General features: G+C 46.9%; 1 protein-coding gene across 1 annotated transcript; it reads left to right on the top strand.

The window, feature by feature from the left end:
• Positions 1–540: 540 nt before the first annotated feature.
• Positions 541–14,326, top strand: LOC144145490 (uncharacterized protein F58A4.6). The gene is made up of 4 exons (XM_077677133.1): positions 541–1,094; positions 3,284–3,398; positions 12,895–13,040; positions 14,185–14,326. Exons 1-4 carry the CDS (start codon positions 670–672, stop codon positions 14,315–14,317), a joined length of 819 nt encoding a protein of 272 aa, XP_077533259.1. The 5' UTR covers positions 541–669; the 3' UTR covers positions 14,318–14,326.
• The last annotated feature ends 1,686 nt before the right edge of the window (positions 14,327–16,012 follow it).

Below are 16,012 nucleotides of genomic sequence, written 5' to 3'. Positions count from 1 at the left end.
CATTGTGTCTGCTGTTTATTGTAGCTATTTGCTTCCGAGAATGTAATAATTACCAGATGTGTGCGCCCACCCAAGCGCCCGCGCACGCACAAGAAACGTACGCGCCGAGCGCTGAACTAGGAACGCGAAGGGAGAAGCATAAGCGAAACCGCCTGCGAGCGCACCGGCTGCCGAGCCGGTTGCGACTGCAGCGCCACAGAGAGAAGGATCGGTGGCGGTTCCGGGCAGCGCCGCCCAGTTTTACAACTGAAAATAATCTAGTAACGTTGAGATTAGGTTACGTTGGGTTCGGGTTAGTTTTAGGTTCTGTTTAGGTACCTAGTTTAGGTTACGTTATGTTAGGTTTAGGTTAGCGTCAACAATGTGTTTTACCCCACAATTAGAGTCCCATTATTCCTTTTTATTTGGTAAATTATTAAACCAATTTTTTAAAGTAATCGTCCAGAGCGAGTGTGCGTTCCCATCAAGACTCCTCGTACACGAGTCTGCATCATAAAGTTTAGTTTGCAATCTATCATCATCATCGTCTGTTTTTTTTTTAAGCTTGACGGAGGTCATAGCAAGCCAAGTCTAGTTCTAGCCGCGACCGGCTCTTCGCGTTGAGAAGCGAACTACAAAATTCTTCTGCAAAATTCTGCCTTCATCGTCGCAGAGTGTTATATACCTGTCATGGAAGAAGTTATAGAAACAACAAAATCGCCGGATTCTATGGAGCTGTCCGTCGTTGGTTCTGACTGCACATTCCTCGTTACTCGTGAGGCGGTCGTCGCTCTTGACTCGCTGTCGCAGCGGCTGGACGAAGCGCTTCGCCTGTGTGGAGAAGCTGCTTGCGAGGACAGTGTTGGAAATATCGCGACTGACACAAAGTCCGGCTTTGCTGTGGTGCGGCGCATTCATGCCGTCGTGGACGAGAGACTATTTTGGAGCACCATTGTAGAACTTTCCAGGTCTTCCACTTACCGCAGACTTGGTTTTAGCAAACTTAGGAGCAGATGCCGAAACTGTCAGTTCACTAAAGGTTTCAAAAGTGGTTCCGTGTCTGTGAAACTAGCAGTGCAACTAGTCCCCTGGAAGCCTGTGATGGACATGCCGTGGTGAGTATCGCGTAAACATTTTCATAGCGATAGAAGGCGATCACTTTACGTGGGCCAGTCAAAACAGCGCAAAAAGAGACAAAGATACATGACAAGGACTGCAGTTTACGTGGGAGCCGATGTAACAGGGAGCGATTTTTGCTGGTGTCCTACCGAGTGGGTTGCCCACATTTCAGTAGGAGGAGCATTTACCACCAGGAGAACAGACAACCGTGGCACCTGTTTCGTTCCAACGATTTTGCCGGCGCAAAGCTTTGGTCGTACAGATACTGCTCCAACTAGGGTTAGGCAACGGCCAGTTGCTTAGCCGGGCAAGCAGGCGGACAGGCCGGTGACTTGCAGGGTGTTGAGCTAGAATGGCAGAACACCAAAGTAACGATCAATACCCTCGGGAAAGCACAGCGGTTTGAGATAGGTGGCGAGGCAGTGGAAGGGGTAAGCGAATATATCTACTTAGGCCAAGTTGTGACCCCGGATCCCAACCATGAGGCAGAGATAATTAGAAGGATAAGAATGGGCTGGAGTGCATACGGCAGACATTCTCAGATAATGAATGGCACCCTACCATTGTCCCTGAAGAATAAACTGTATGACAGCTGCATCTTACCGGTACTCACCTAGGGGGCAGAAACTTGGAGGCTCACTAAGAGGGCTCAACTTAAATTGAAGACGACTTAGCGAGCAATGGAACGGAAGATGATAGGTGTAACATTAAGGGACAAGAAGAGAGTGGAGTGGGTCATGGAACAAACGGGTATTAAGTACATATTAGTAGAAATTAAGAAGAAATGAACATGGGCAGGGCATGTAATGCGAAGGCAAGATAAACGTTGGTCATTAAGGGTAACAGAGTGGATTCCTAGAGAAGGCAAGCGTTGCAGGGGGCGGCAGAAAGTTAGATTGGCAGATGATATCAAGAAGTTTGCGGGGATAAATTGGGCGCAGTTAGCACAGGACCGGGGTAATTGGAGAATGATGGGAGAGGCCTTTGCCCTGCAGTGGGCATAGATAGGCTGGTGATGATGATGATGAGCTAGAATGGCCGGAAGGCATAGTGAGGAGGTGGCACATGGAGGCATTGAGAAAGGGTTACCTATGAATGTGAAAAGACTCCTAAGGTACTCACGTGGTAAGATAGATTTAACCACGTTGCTGGTAAGAGAACTGTCCATGGTTTACAACATGCGGCTGTGGCATGGCCACCCTTTTGTGCCTACTACTGGTTAACGGTTTGCCGACATAATGCTGACCTAGGGGTGTAATGCGAGGCCAGTGCCGCACCTGCACTGTAGAAAAACTTGCTGCTTGCTGAGCCAGTTGGTTATAGCTTTACGATGTCCTGTCTCCTACATAGAATCTTGATTTCATGAAGATCAGCTCATGTGCATTTCCAGCAGTGGGCAGGGACACGGGTGTCATCAACTGTCTCCAATTTTGTATGTGCTTCCTTACCTGTCAATACAGCTGCTTCCAGGTTGCCCTATATGCGTCTTTCTGCGTGTATATTTTATGGTATGAATCGCACAACCTCGAAGGAGCTTTGTAAAGCATCGGGCAGCATAATTCGTTCAGTGTTTGATGTAGCTTTTGCGCTTGTAAACTTATAGTGTATGGGGCACATCTATCAGCGAGGGGTACAACGACAGTAATTTCGGAAGCAATGCCTCAAATTTATATTCATGAAAATGTGAAGTACAGCGTGCATAATAGCACTACAGAACAGATCAGATTTCAAGTCACATACAGTCACTTTTCCACATTGTCACCGCCATTCATTACGCACTTTTTCCAGCAATGAACAAGTTCCGGTATGCTGTGCTTGTATAAATTTCAAACAGCAAAGACAAGCCACTTTCTTATATAACTGCTGTGACACCATCAGAGTATAAAAAATGTCGCCCAGATAGTCCATCTTTTATAGTCCCGAAGAAATTAAAGTCTGAATTTTGACTGTACAGTTGCTATGCTGGGACAGAACAGCCAAATTTTGCAATATGCTGCATGGTCGCGAAACCGCTGTGTATTGCATCACGTGTTGGCTGTTTGCCCCACCATAGTTTATGAAATGTTTTTGGAAAAGGCCATTTCTGTAGCAGGCAAAATTAACTGCTGTGACTTGGAGAGCTTGGCTTTCCCAAAGCCTTGGTGCAGCGAGATGGTTATTCCACTCTGGTTTCTTGGTTTTTCAGGGAAGCTAAGATTGGGAGCCTAGTGAATGAGCAGCTTGAGCTGGAAAACACAATGGCCTGGCTGTCAACCCTTGGTGGAGCTTTCTCCGCCCTTGGTGATTACAGCCCCCAATTTGTGAGTACTTAAAGAAACAGCTCATCGTCAATGTTTGGGCTTTTCAAACTGTTTTGAACAAATAATTGGCCAGGATAGCAGTTGTGAAAATTGTATTTGCCGCATTGTAACAAGGTAGTGTTAATGCAATGCACACCGCAAAGAAAGTGGGACCTGAATGGTGATTTCGCAAGTGAGCACAGCTTAAAGGAGCCATGAAGAGAAAACGCAAGTTTGGTTCATTCAGAAGATTGTCTCGTTAGAATCATACTGACACCACTTTTAACGTAAACTTCGCTGAAATAAGCTACATAATTAGGAAAAACGGGAATGGTCATGCGACCCACCAGCTCATTTCCCGCAACAGAACCTATGTCGTCACATGAGCTCAGCTCTGCGATTGGCGGAGGCTGGCAGAAGCAGACGCAAATTAGGTAGAGCTTACAAACTAGACGAACGAGCGATTTGCGCTTAAATTTAGGGCACATTCTTTACAAAGCAATAAGAATGATGGGACAAACAGTGGAAGTTACGAAAGCACATGTAAACATAGAAGTACTGATGCGTTCTGCTGTTCGTACTGCGCACAGCATGCTTGGTTTAGCTGTACAGCACTACGGGGCTTGGGGTTGTCTCAGACGACACTGGCCGATTGACGCAAGCAACGGTGTCTTACGTGACCCCATTTGTCGAGCGAGCACTGTTTCAGGGAACGAATATTTTCTCCCAGAACAAAAACAAGCCAGGTTTAAATGTGGGCAAAAACAAACCAAACGCTTGCCACGGTATGGTGGCGCCATCTAGGTTACGGAACGTAAAGAAACGCGGGAACAAACCAACACCGCTGTAGGGTGGAGACACCTTTGAACGGTCCCGTGCCGCCGCAATTGGGCCAACGGGCTCAACGCGTTATTCTTTTCGTTTCCCACGAGACCTAGCAACGCGAAACAGACAATATGATTCAAAATTTTTCAGTAAACCGCGTTGCAGTGATAATTTTAGCGCGGTTTTGACACAATCACTTGCTTCAGCGGCGAGCGAGCAACCGAAAATGGCGGCGCCAGCGTATACGTGTCTCTACCCTGTACGGTGGATGCGTGAATGAAGGTATTCTAGGCTGCAGAGCGGTCGGTTCCAGTGATGTCACTTGGGACCACGAAAACGCACGATTGAGCGGGAAAATCAAAATTTTAACCTAAATTGTTTAATTTCTCAGTGAATAAAGCACCGTTTGTATCCGGACAAGCGCTGGGGGCACTATAAAACACGAAATCTTTCGAATAAAACCAACTTGCATTTTCTCTTCATGGCTCCTTTAAGGAAATATTTTCTGCGAGAAAGCCATAAAGAGTATAAAGAGGCCATAAAGGGCATCGTATGTCTATACAAGCTAACAGGCACGAAATCCAACATTCTAGGCCATGCCTGCCCCCCCCCCCCCCCCCTTTAACATTAGGTCATTCTATATTTGCTGGTTTAATGAACGCATTTCTCTCATATGAGACTGAAATGTATTTTGGAGGTGTATCTGTAACACAGTGCCTGTCTTTACTTGCGTTTTTGTCCCCACGATGTGGGCTTTGTGCCTGGCCTCCCCCACCGTTGCACCCTATCTTATGACTGTGTGCATAAACTCTTATCACGTCCCTAAAATGAGGCAATATATCATCCACGTAAGAACACCATTATGTCAAAAGTCGATTTAGAGCGAACACATCGGGGCCGAACAGCTTACCACCATGTTCAGTTGTTTAATGAATGTACTGCAAATAAATCTACCTCTGTATTGGCTGTAAAAAGTTTGGGTGTTCTTTTTAAGCTCGCCTAATAAGCACACTCTTTGTTTTCATTTGGTAAAATGCAACCAGGAGCAATGACATGCCTGACAAACATGCCTGGTGATAACTCATTTGGCCGACTTCATTTAGTGGCAGCTGTCATTGGTTTGTGTAATTGGTCATGAAACTGCACCAGCTTGTTCAAGGGCATGGCCACCTGGACAGGTACTTCTCTAGAGTGCTTGTTTTAGCTCTCAGCATTGGGGTTGAGGTGAAACTGCAGCTGATCAAAGAAGATTATGAGCAGTCTTTGTGTGGGGAAGTATCGCTTCAGGGCCTTCTTCGAAAGTTGACCCTGTGGGCACAATGGCACCACATAACTTACCATTAAAATCAGACACCTCCTCCTCCTCCTCCTCCTCCTTGTTGTTAAGCATTTCAGTCATTTATGAAACAAGTTGTAGACTGGCAACAGTGGAGCACATGTTCAGTGTAAAGCATATTTTGGTGCCAGAAATTAATTGTTCATTGAATTTTTACCTCTATCTTTACCAATTTACACGCATGGTTAAATGAGGAAATGCATAGTGGTTCAAGTAGGGAGTAGAGACAAAATGCTGACAAATAAATTAGACTAATAAAACTCATAAATGCTGACTAATACCGACCAGAATTTCCTTTTCTGAGCATATTTTCACTTGAAGAACCAGGAATGATTTTAAGCTGTAGTGTGCACTTGTTCTGCCTAGCCCTTTCAGCCCTGAATTTTTTATTTCAAGCAAAACAGTGTTGTGTGTTTTCCTAAATTTTAGTGTTCCATAAGCCCACAAACAAAAAAATAGAGCTGGAAGTGCAAATACAGTCGAACCCCGCTACAACGAACTCCGCTTCAACGAAATTTCCACTTTAACGAAATATTTCCAATTCCCCGTCAGCTAGCCATAGAAGTCAATGCAACAAAGTCCTCGCCACAACGAACCATTTGACAGGCTTGCTTTCGCTTCAACGAAATTTTCGATGATTTGGGCAGGGTTTGAACAATTATTTTGCAATAAAATAACCATAGCGCCAGCTATGTGTAACTTTTCATACATTCAGGACGCTTAGTTTCACCGAAAACATGCGCGGTGCGCCCACACCGCCACCCAAAACAAACAAAAAACAACTCATAGGAGGACGCCATTGTTTGATGGTGATAACGATGTGGCTGGCCGTCTTTACATGAGGCGCAGGCCCGGTTCGCCAAGCCAGAGCTACTGCCTCTGCAGCCAATCTGTATCCAGTTGAAATCGCACGAATGTGATCCGCTGCTGGCGCGGCGCCGTCATGTATGCGTTGTGAGCAGCTGTCCTTGCCGTTTTTCTTCTACCATTCTTCATAGCCAAGAGCAAAAATCATGTTTGCGTGTTTGGTCTTGAAGCCAAGTCATCCTATCTTAGTCGCGAGCGCGCGATCATGTTAAATGCAAGCGCGCGCGTCTTGCCTGCTGCCAAGGTCAGTAGCTGCCGTGCCCTGTCAGAGGATCCGCTCTTTCCAGCCCCTACAGGTGGCGCTGCAGAAAACGGCAATGGCGGACGAGACGGTGATCGGGCCCCCGTAGCAACATGCGTGCCAGCTTCAGTAGCGGCCTGAAAGCCCATTGCTCCGCTTGAAACAACTAATTTCTTAAAAAATAAATGCATGCATACGTTGCTGATCGCGAGTCAACATTCGATTCGTTTCAGGGTGTCTGCTGCGGTGTAAAAAAAGCGGTGCGTGCGAGGCAATCGGCGGTGCATGGCTCAGGCCGCACGGAAGTGGCTTGAGAACAACCCCGCTTTATTGGGCAAACAACCTGTTACAGAATGTGCAACGCTAAGTTTTGGGACATTATTGCAGTGCACGTCACTCAGTGTACGTTTTACTTTAGGCGTGGTCGTTTCCGTGCATAAACACTAAGCAGAAGCCCGTGCGCACCATGCGCGGGAGATATGTGCGTATTGCGGTGTTTTGCTAGGGTGTAGTAAAACCTAGTCACGACATTGAGTAGTCAAACGGCAAAAAAGAGGCTACCATTACGTCGTATCCAGTGGTGTACAAACGAACGTGTTAGCATTGTATGAAAAATATATATATATATATTTTAAGCCGATGTATTTACGCGTGCATGTAGCATACACGGGCGTGTGATATATTGAAGCGTACACTGTTAAACTACAGGCAGTACTTTACAGGTGTGCTTCTGGCTTGTGATAACTAATTTACGTTAAAAACTAATTCACGGCTGAAATTACGTTATGTTGATTTGACTGCCGGTAAGATTTTTAAGTGCGTCGATCCTTATTACCAAAACGAAAATGGGGGCTACCAAATGCATTCAAGAGCTCGCATTTGAACTACCAGACCCAGTTACAGTATTGTCATTTCTAAAACATCTCGCTTAGACACACTTATTTCGATATTCAATGATTAATCAATAAACACATCCCCACCAGGCCCGTAGCCAGAGGGGGGGCCCTAGGGGCCCGGGCCCCCCCCGAAATTTTTATGACGGGAGAGAGGGGGAGGGTGTTCTTGAGCAGCAGGGCTTTCGGCACCCCGCTGCATCAAGAAATTTGTCTACAGCAGATGACCATGTGCAAAACTGAGCATATCTTTCCGTGCCCGTGTAATGCGCCGCGTAAGCAACCCGGAGCATCAGAAAAGAGTACGGGAAGCCGCATGCGACAGTCGGCGCCTGATAAACAGAGTAGGGCGGCTGCGATACCGACTTTGCTGCCACTGCGGCGCTCCCGCTCGGACCACCCACACCATTAATTTCACCCCCAAACATACCCAGCCTGCGGCGCCCTCGACGAGCACTTCACTCTATGTGCGAGGGCGCAGCAGACCCCTTCCCTCCCTATCCATCTGGCAGCGGGCGCTGCGCGACCCGGAGGCTTCAAGCCAGGTTTAAGTGATGTCGCGAAAGCCGTCTTCGCCGTCCTGGGGTCGACCACCCAAGCCTGCCGTCGACCGAGTGCCCCCTTCCCTCACCCCACTCATCGGCGAAGAACATCCCGTCGTCTACACAATGACGCGTCGACGACCCGTGCCGCGGCTGCTGAACATAATCCGCTCTCGGCGGCCCTCTCGGCCACCCAAGCGCCCCCGAATGCCCCCTTAATGACCGGAAATGTTCCGAAGAGGTGGCGACAAAGGCTTCATGCGGCGCCTCACTTTTGGCGGCAGGCTTGACATTCCTGTCTGCTTCTTTGGGGACGTGCCGCGCATCATTCTCCAGCACTTTGCGGTGTGGCTGATGACTCTGTAACGGCCGTTGGTCAATGAGCCGCCAATGCCAGAATACCAGAAGGGATCCCAGATGTCCTCCCGACGCTTCAACATCGGTGGTCCGAAGGGCTACGACCTTAGGCAGATTGCCTCACCGGAGTCAACCAGACCTTCACGTGTGCGAGAGGGAAACGTGCCCCCTCTGTGTGAGAGTGTGGGCGAGAGTATGAGCGCCATAGATTTTTGTGATTGGTGCGTTCCTAATAACAGCGGGAGAAAGTGGACGGAACTACGTTACTGCCTGTTCACTCTGGTCAAGAATGTAAATGCTTCTACATAAAGATGTCTTTCTCCCTCAACTTGGTCCGCATGAGTGCTCCGGCACGACACCAACCGCGGTCAACTTCGACCATGCTACCCCCGTTCAACCACCCAGGCACTGGCAATCGCGGCGGCCTTCTGGCCTGCCCCTCCCCCTTCCCTTGATCCCTGAGCTTAAACAATGTTGTTCTCTCTCTCTCTCTCCGCCCCCACCAAGCAAAATGTGCGACACGGAGCGATACAGGGCGCCCCCGGCTCAAATTCAGTGGCGAGGTCCTTTGCAACGGAGGCCAAGACGCACTGCAGTTCAGCCCGTGTTTGGCACGGAATATATCGCGTGTTTGCCCTCCTTTGTGTGGTGTTCTCTGTGTTCCTCATTATGAGCACAAAAAAGAAGCGGCAAGGTTCAACACTGATGAACTACTGCAACAAGCTTTCGAAGGTAAGCTTTCTAGATTTCTGCTATTTTACATAAGTGCGAGAGCGTAGTAGTACGCGTATACAATGCATCAGTATTTCTTATGTCGAGTTTGCTTCGCGATCACACATCGATCCGCAATCGCACATCGGCCCATCGTACGCACTTCGGCCCTGGCAGGCCTTTCTTCAGTGCTTTAAGGAAGAAGGACCTGGCTGCTTCTTCGCAGAGCCGCCTCAAGACCGCCCCACCTCAAAGGAGGGGGACACGGTTCCCGTCTTCCACCACCTCAACCCACTTTATTTCTGCCGCAGTGGTTTTAACCTGTTATATGCAGAAATAAAAACGTACCACAAATATTTCGGCTATTCGTAGTTTTATTTTTGGCCCAGAGTAACGTTGTTTTATTTTTATTAGCGGAATTTGTTGAGACATATTGTACGTATGAAAATTTTGTACGATTTGGTAGATTACTTTCCAAACTAAAGATATAAAAGAGTAGAATAGTAATTAAAAACTCAAATAATTTACACACTGCTATTTTTACGGAAAATAATTACTGAAAATGGGTACTTTCTTGAAATAGTCAAGGCCTACAGCGAGTGGGCCCCCCCCGAAAGAAATTCCTGGCTACGGGCCTGATCCCCACATTTGCTTCTCGCCTTCGCGCGCAAAAAGTTTTAAGTTTTTTCTTTACTGAAATAAAAGTAAGCGGATTGAACAGCCTCTGCTGCTTATATGTTTGGAAGCAGTGGAATTGAGCCAATTTAACAACAGATAAGCGAATGATCGGTTGACATATTATGCGGCAGTGAATGTAAATAGTACCCGAAAGAGTCGATCACAAGGTTATACAAAAAGCCTACAAAATCAGCGTCCTTACCGCAAATAACTATTAAATGTGGCAGCCTTAATTCAGTGAAGAATAATTAAGGCCCCACGTACGCACGCATCTGTCCGAAAAACTTCCATTTTTCTCCGCAGCAGACACCGATGAGTCCCAAAACTCTTTCGTTTACATGCAGCTTATATAGCTTTAAGAAAGTTGAGAGAATATGAACGCTCGTTCGGTCTATATTTTCCGATTATTTATTCGGCATTGTCGAGTACTATATATGCAATTACAATTTTCCTATCGCTTCTGCGAGCCCGCACGGATGCCGCCGGCCGCCTCCGTCGGAGCAACCGGTCCGCCGATCACCATCTCCCGGCTTCGGACAAATTCCGTGCGGCGTCACTAGCGTCGCTGGAAAGAGCGAATAAGATAACGGCACCGCTCCTGCCACAAGCGAGAGGGGGGCTTCCGATGGCCTAGCAGCTATCTGCAAGTAATCAGCTCGGTGGACACGCCTTGTTGTACAGCAATACGTTTTGCGCCTACATTTCTTCACCCCCCTCCGTAACACCTTCTTTGCGTGCGGTGAAAAAACAGGTATCCATTGGTATGTTTGTTACCAGAATAAACATGACGTTATTGCGCGTCACTCCTTTTTCTAAACATTGTATTATGCTGCCAATGATGCGGAAACATACGGGGCTATTTTTCTGGCCTTTCCGTGTTGTTTCTGGGCAGATTTCGCTTCAACGAAACTTTTCGCACGTCCCGTCAATTTCGTTGTAGCGGGACTCGACTGTATTCCGAGATTTATTATTGAAGCAATTAATTAGGACATTTGGCAAATAAAAACTTTATGTTGAGCAGAGACATCACTTTTGCATATTTTCCTAAACCTTTGACTACATGAACCTACAAACGAAAAATGAGATTCGTAGTACACTTAAGAGATTTACGGGCTTGGGAATAAAACTCTCAGACCACCATTTTTTTCAACCTCAATGTCGTAATTTCGTCTTCACCGGAGCATCCGCGTCTTTGTAGCATCCAGCTCCACTAAAATGAAACAACAGTGATATCTTTCGCAACAGGCATCATTGAAGAACAACACCCCAGAAAACTAGCAGTTTCGGTTTCGTTCACTATGCGCTAGAGGAACTTTTAGGTGATGGCGTCAATTGGCACCACCAGGGCCGAAAGGGCTAGAAAAAGAACAGTTGCATTGGCGCCTAATAGAGTAGCTCTACCTTCAATTCGGCAGGTAACTGTGCGGTGAACATTACTTGGAGAAGCTTGAGTGGGATGATGCAAGGGGGGCCCTTTCTTAATTAAGCATGATGAAAATAGCTCTCCCCCCCCTTTTTTTTTACAGATGAGAACAGAAAGAAGCAAATCATAGGCATGAAAGTGATTCTGCTGCTTTTCGACAGAAATTCTATAGTTGACAAAACTAGGTAACTAAGCATGCCCATGTGATCCATGTTTTTCGTGCTAAAAACATGCAACAGTTATTCAGGGAATGTTCGGTTTAAGAACAAAGCATATTTGCAAAGCAATGAACCGTAGCTGAAACAGCAGTGATATTTCAACTACCCTAAAAGATGACATTTTTCTGTTGTTCATTTACTCAGCTTAATTTGCAGTTTTCTTGCAATTTAACTAGTGTGTGCGGACCGGCAGTTTCTTTTGTATCTCGTTCAGGGTCCCTAGGATTGTTCTTTCACCCATGTCTTTGTTTTCTTATCCACCACTGTTTTTTGTGTTTCCTGCACTCAGTTCACTTATGTAAGGTGGCCCCCTGGGCAGTTTTAAATTGCTGATATGGTAGTAATGGTAATATGAGACCTTAAACCAGCTGATTTGAGTAGTGCAGTGGAACATGTGGTTTGTACAATAACTTGGCTTCAGACGGGCTTAAACATTTGTTCTAGACCAACAGACCAAATTTATACATTTCATGTTCAAGGACCCTTTTTGCTATCAGGGCATTGACAAGGAAAATGCTTAAACGAAAATACACATTGCATTGTTTCTTTTAACAAACAAAATAGGACTGACACACTTTAATTGGTGTCGTTGTTTCCCTAAGTGGAATATGCTGATGGGTGACCACTTGTGACCGAACCGCTGCCACCAGCAGTTCCTATGCAGTACCTCCGCTATGGCTGTGGTTGACTTCCACGTACACATTTCATACCTTAAGAAATGTAGGTAATGGATTTTTTTTGTTAACTTTACTGCATCATTTTCTTTTCTATGAAAAGTAGAGAGCACTTTGTGCCACCCTGTGTTTGCTAATGCACTTTTATCCCACATGAAACTGCGCCGTAAGGATCAGTGATACGAGCCGAATTAGTACTAAACACGATTTTGGGGAAGGAGGGATGCAATGCAAGTGGGAGTTTTGTGGGTTGTGGGGAAAAGAAAAGGCATGCGAGTTCAACTTCTTGTCAATGTATCGCGCTAAGGTATGTAATTGTGTCATCATCATCACTGAAAAAGGGGTCACTTTTTCATACAGGTACTCTGTGAGGAGGTTTGAAACTTCGTACGTCCTAGAGCTTTGTGCGCAAGTTGTACTGTAGCGCTCTGTGTGGTAAATTTACTTTTTTAGGTGAAATAAGCGCGGTAAGCTTGCGCAGGCGTGCGTTGTCGTTAGCACTTTAGGGTGCGAACCGCTGGACACTTACCGGGCATGTTTACTTGTGCTTGCCGGTTGCCGCAAGCTGCGACGCATTGCAGCCCTGGCATTGGGTTACACAGCATGTGTTTATTTGCCTGCAAGGTAGTGCTGGCCCTTTCATGGGGATGTCTTTGTTAAACTGGCCATGTGCTGCTGGCGGTGGTCGGGCCACCAGGGGCCACAAGACTGCGAGAAAGGCACCCACTGCAGTAGTGGTCCTTGGTTTGCAGGCGCAGGCAGCCAGCCAGGTGTCTGTAAAGCAGCTGCAGCTGGCCATGCGCCTGGGAGATCCTGTGGTGGTGTGCCGGTGCCGCCTGTACCTGGCCATGAGCCTGCTCCAGAGGGGAAGCCTGCGCTCCTGCCGAACACTGCTCAGGTCAGCCAGCATGGAAAACTTCGTGGTGTGGGCACCCAATGCGGTGCTGGCGCATGTTTCATGGACTGTGCAAGAAATGTTGCTGCCTGCACTTCTTTCCACCCCGCCTGCCTGAGTCTTCGGACATGTCCGTCGTGCAGACTTGGTGTACTTTTTTCTTTTTCCTGACATGAGAACCGTCTTGAAATATCGCTTGATCTGGTGCTTCTGACAGGGCTAGCTTTCTGGTTGTGATGCAGTTGGCATTCTCGGGCTCTCTGACCAGTCCTTTTTTCTTTTTAGTGGATTAACCGCTACGCTTTTTGTCTAGCCGTTTTCTCGCAGTAAGTCGGCAGTTTGACCTTCAGTCCTAGGAGGGTAGAGGGAGGGACTGGGTGCAGGTCCTTGAGGCTGTGCAGAAAACTCTGAAAATACTACCGCTGCTGCTGAGATATGCCAACTCCGTTGAGAAAGACGTCATCAGAAAGGCGCACAACATCCCCGAACACAATACCCATGCGGAACACCCAAGGGGCCTTCCCGCTGAACGGCATGCAGTCGAGGAGGGCTGATGGCAGTTCACTGACCCCGTGGTCGAGCCTTGCAGTGAGGGCTGCCTTGAGTTGCCATTGTAGTTGCTCCACTGTTCCGCTGGTGCAAGGGTGGTAGGAAATCGCATGTCAGTGTTTGAAACCAGTTTGTGCCCCCTGCACTTTGGTGGCAGTTGAGAACGAATAATTGGGGGTCTGGAGAGCTAAGCAAGAGCAGATAAAAATTATGCACGAGTGCTGCAGGGCAGGCAGTTTTTAATGCAATCACAGCTCAAAAGCAAGCTGATCTAGTCCGACATGATTAGAAATAATCTGTCTGCACTGTGTAGTGTAGTCTGCGTTTCCATCCCTGCTGGTCCCACCATTTGCACGAACTTGATCTAATCACGTTTAAAGGCCTGAGGGGATGGCCAAAAGATGAGTTCGTTTGTATGGGCAGAATACTGTGCCTGGTGACAAAATTGCCACAGCTTGTAACGACAGTTCTTTTTAACCTCTTCTCTACCCATTTTTTTTTCTAACAGGCGATGTTACAAAAGGTGCAGACTGCTGAACGGTGTGTTGAGAAACAGCCTGTGCTGTATCGTTGCCTTGCGGCGATTTCTTCTGTGCAGGCGGCAGTACCAGTTTGCCATTTCCAAGGAGGGCCAGCGGGATCCCAAGCTGGTGAAAATGTGCCAGTCGGTGTGGGTGCGAATGCGCTACCTGAGCTCACTGCGCAAGAACCCGAGCAATAAAGGGCTCTAGACTCTTCCCTCTCTGCCTCTGTGTTCATCCAACATCAAGACCTAGCTGCCCAAGCTGAATAGAGGTTGCATTCTAGCATGAGCAGCAATTCTAGTGTAACGAATATGCAGTGAAGGGCTAGAGAGAGAAGCGAGAATTGAACAACATGCACTTCCAAATGTGTTTATTTGTAAAAGGCAAAAAATGTACCTGTACACACTGTTTTGGGAGCACTATGACTCAGCTTTGGAATTCCTCACAGGAGGATGATTAACTTATTTAGTAAAAAGGCCAATGATGCATTTATTCCACACTCGTTTTCTGGCTGCCTGATAAAGCTTCCTCGATTATTTCACGTCCGGGCCTCTTTTGCCGATCTGAGACTGGCAAGTGGAACCCTTTACAGTTACCTAAACTGATCGTCTCTTGACTGCCAGCTTGCTATCTCTTGTGTCCCGCCATCAATGCATTTTTCCTAGTGTACACCTTATAAGCTACTTATCTTGACGTTGCATGCCACCTTGCTTTTGCATTGTGTGTGTGGAGCTTTGTTGCACCATTTTGAACCCAGGCAATACAAATTCCTCATTTCTGTCCTGAAAAATGCGTCAAGTTTTGTTCGTGGTGTTTTGTGAGTTGATTAGTGTTGCATTTATAGGGCATTTCAGGCAACATAGCGAAATGAAAAATGCTTGAAAAACTTCAAACGGAAAACAGGTACCAAATTAGAGTCAAAGTATACTGTTCTTACTGCAAATCGAATAAACTTGATTGGCAGGCTTTGATGCTCAGTAACTGCACAGGCGCACATGAAGGCGGCTAAACTCCAGACTGCTTCCAACACGCAGTTCGCAACATATTCACATGGTTTTAGCTTTTTTAGACCTGAGATGGAAGACACCGTTGAAGATATTAATGCAACCAAGTCCCCGAGGTCAATGTCAACTCCGTCATGCACAATGACTGCTGAAAGTTTTTATTCAGTGAGCAAGGTGGGATGTGAGTAAACTTTTGCTTAGATCTGTCAGCACAGCAAGCGACACTTGTCGATCCGTCAACAGAGCAAGTTACGCAAGCGCACAGAACAACAAAGTAGAGAGAGTGTGGAGAGAGCTGCCTTTGCAACAGTGGCAAAGTTGCCAGCGAGGCAAGTCGAAGCACGGCTCACCACCTGCCTTTGCTGGTGGGGTGATTTGGTTACGTGCCGTCTTGACGGGTCCTGCAAATCCCGCCACCGCTTGTATACATTGTATAATTGAGTGTGCAGGTGGCAAATGAAGAGGAACGGGAATGGTGGCGATGAAATGCCATTTCTGGTGGTCAACAAAAGAAGCAACAGGCTGCCAATGCTGCTGCAAAAGCAAGAAAACATGACCACCGAGACAATGAGAGCGCTTAGCACAGTTCGCGGAGGGTATGAGATACGGGAAAAAAATGCCACAATATCGACTTCTGAAGCTCGGGCAAGGTGTGCTTGTCGGACCAAGCCTCAAGTTGGCAAGGGAGAGAGATGAGTCGCTCATGCATTTATAAAGTAACACACATGGATTTTCAAATATTTTTTTAATAAAATTATTCCCCTGCTTTTTTTTATAGGCCAGAACATCAAAATAATATTGACACTCAGCCCTGCTGATGTGATTGGGCTGCGAAACTGTTAAAATGCCGATTGTTCGGAATAATGAAAATTGTATTACTGTGGTAATGTTAAATACC

Source organism: Haemaphysalis longicornis, unplaced genomic scaffold (genome assembly GCF_048455015.1).
Source record: "Haemaphysalis longicornis isolate Haplotype H1 unplaced genomic scaffold, Haemaphysalis longicornis Haplotype H1 scaffold_7, whole genome shotgun sequence".
In the NCBI taxonomy this organism is placed as follows: Eukaryota; Metazoa; Arthropoda; class Arachnida; order Ixodida; family Ixodidae; genus Haemaphysalis; species Haemaphysalis longicornis.
This window is presented reverse-complemented; position numbering and strand designations above follow the sequence as displayed.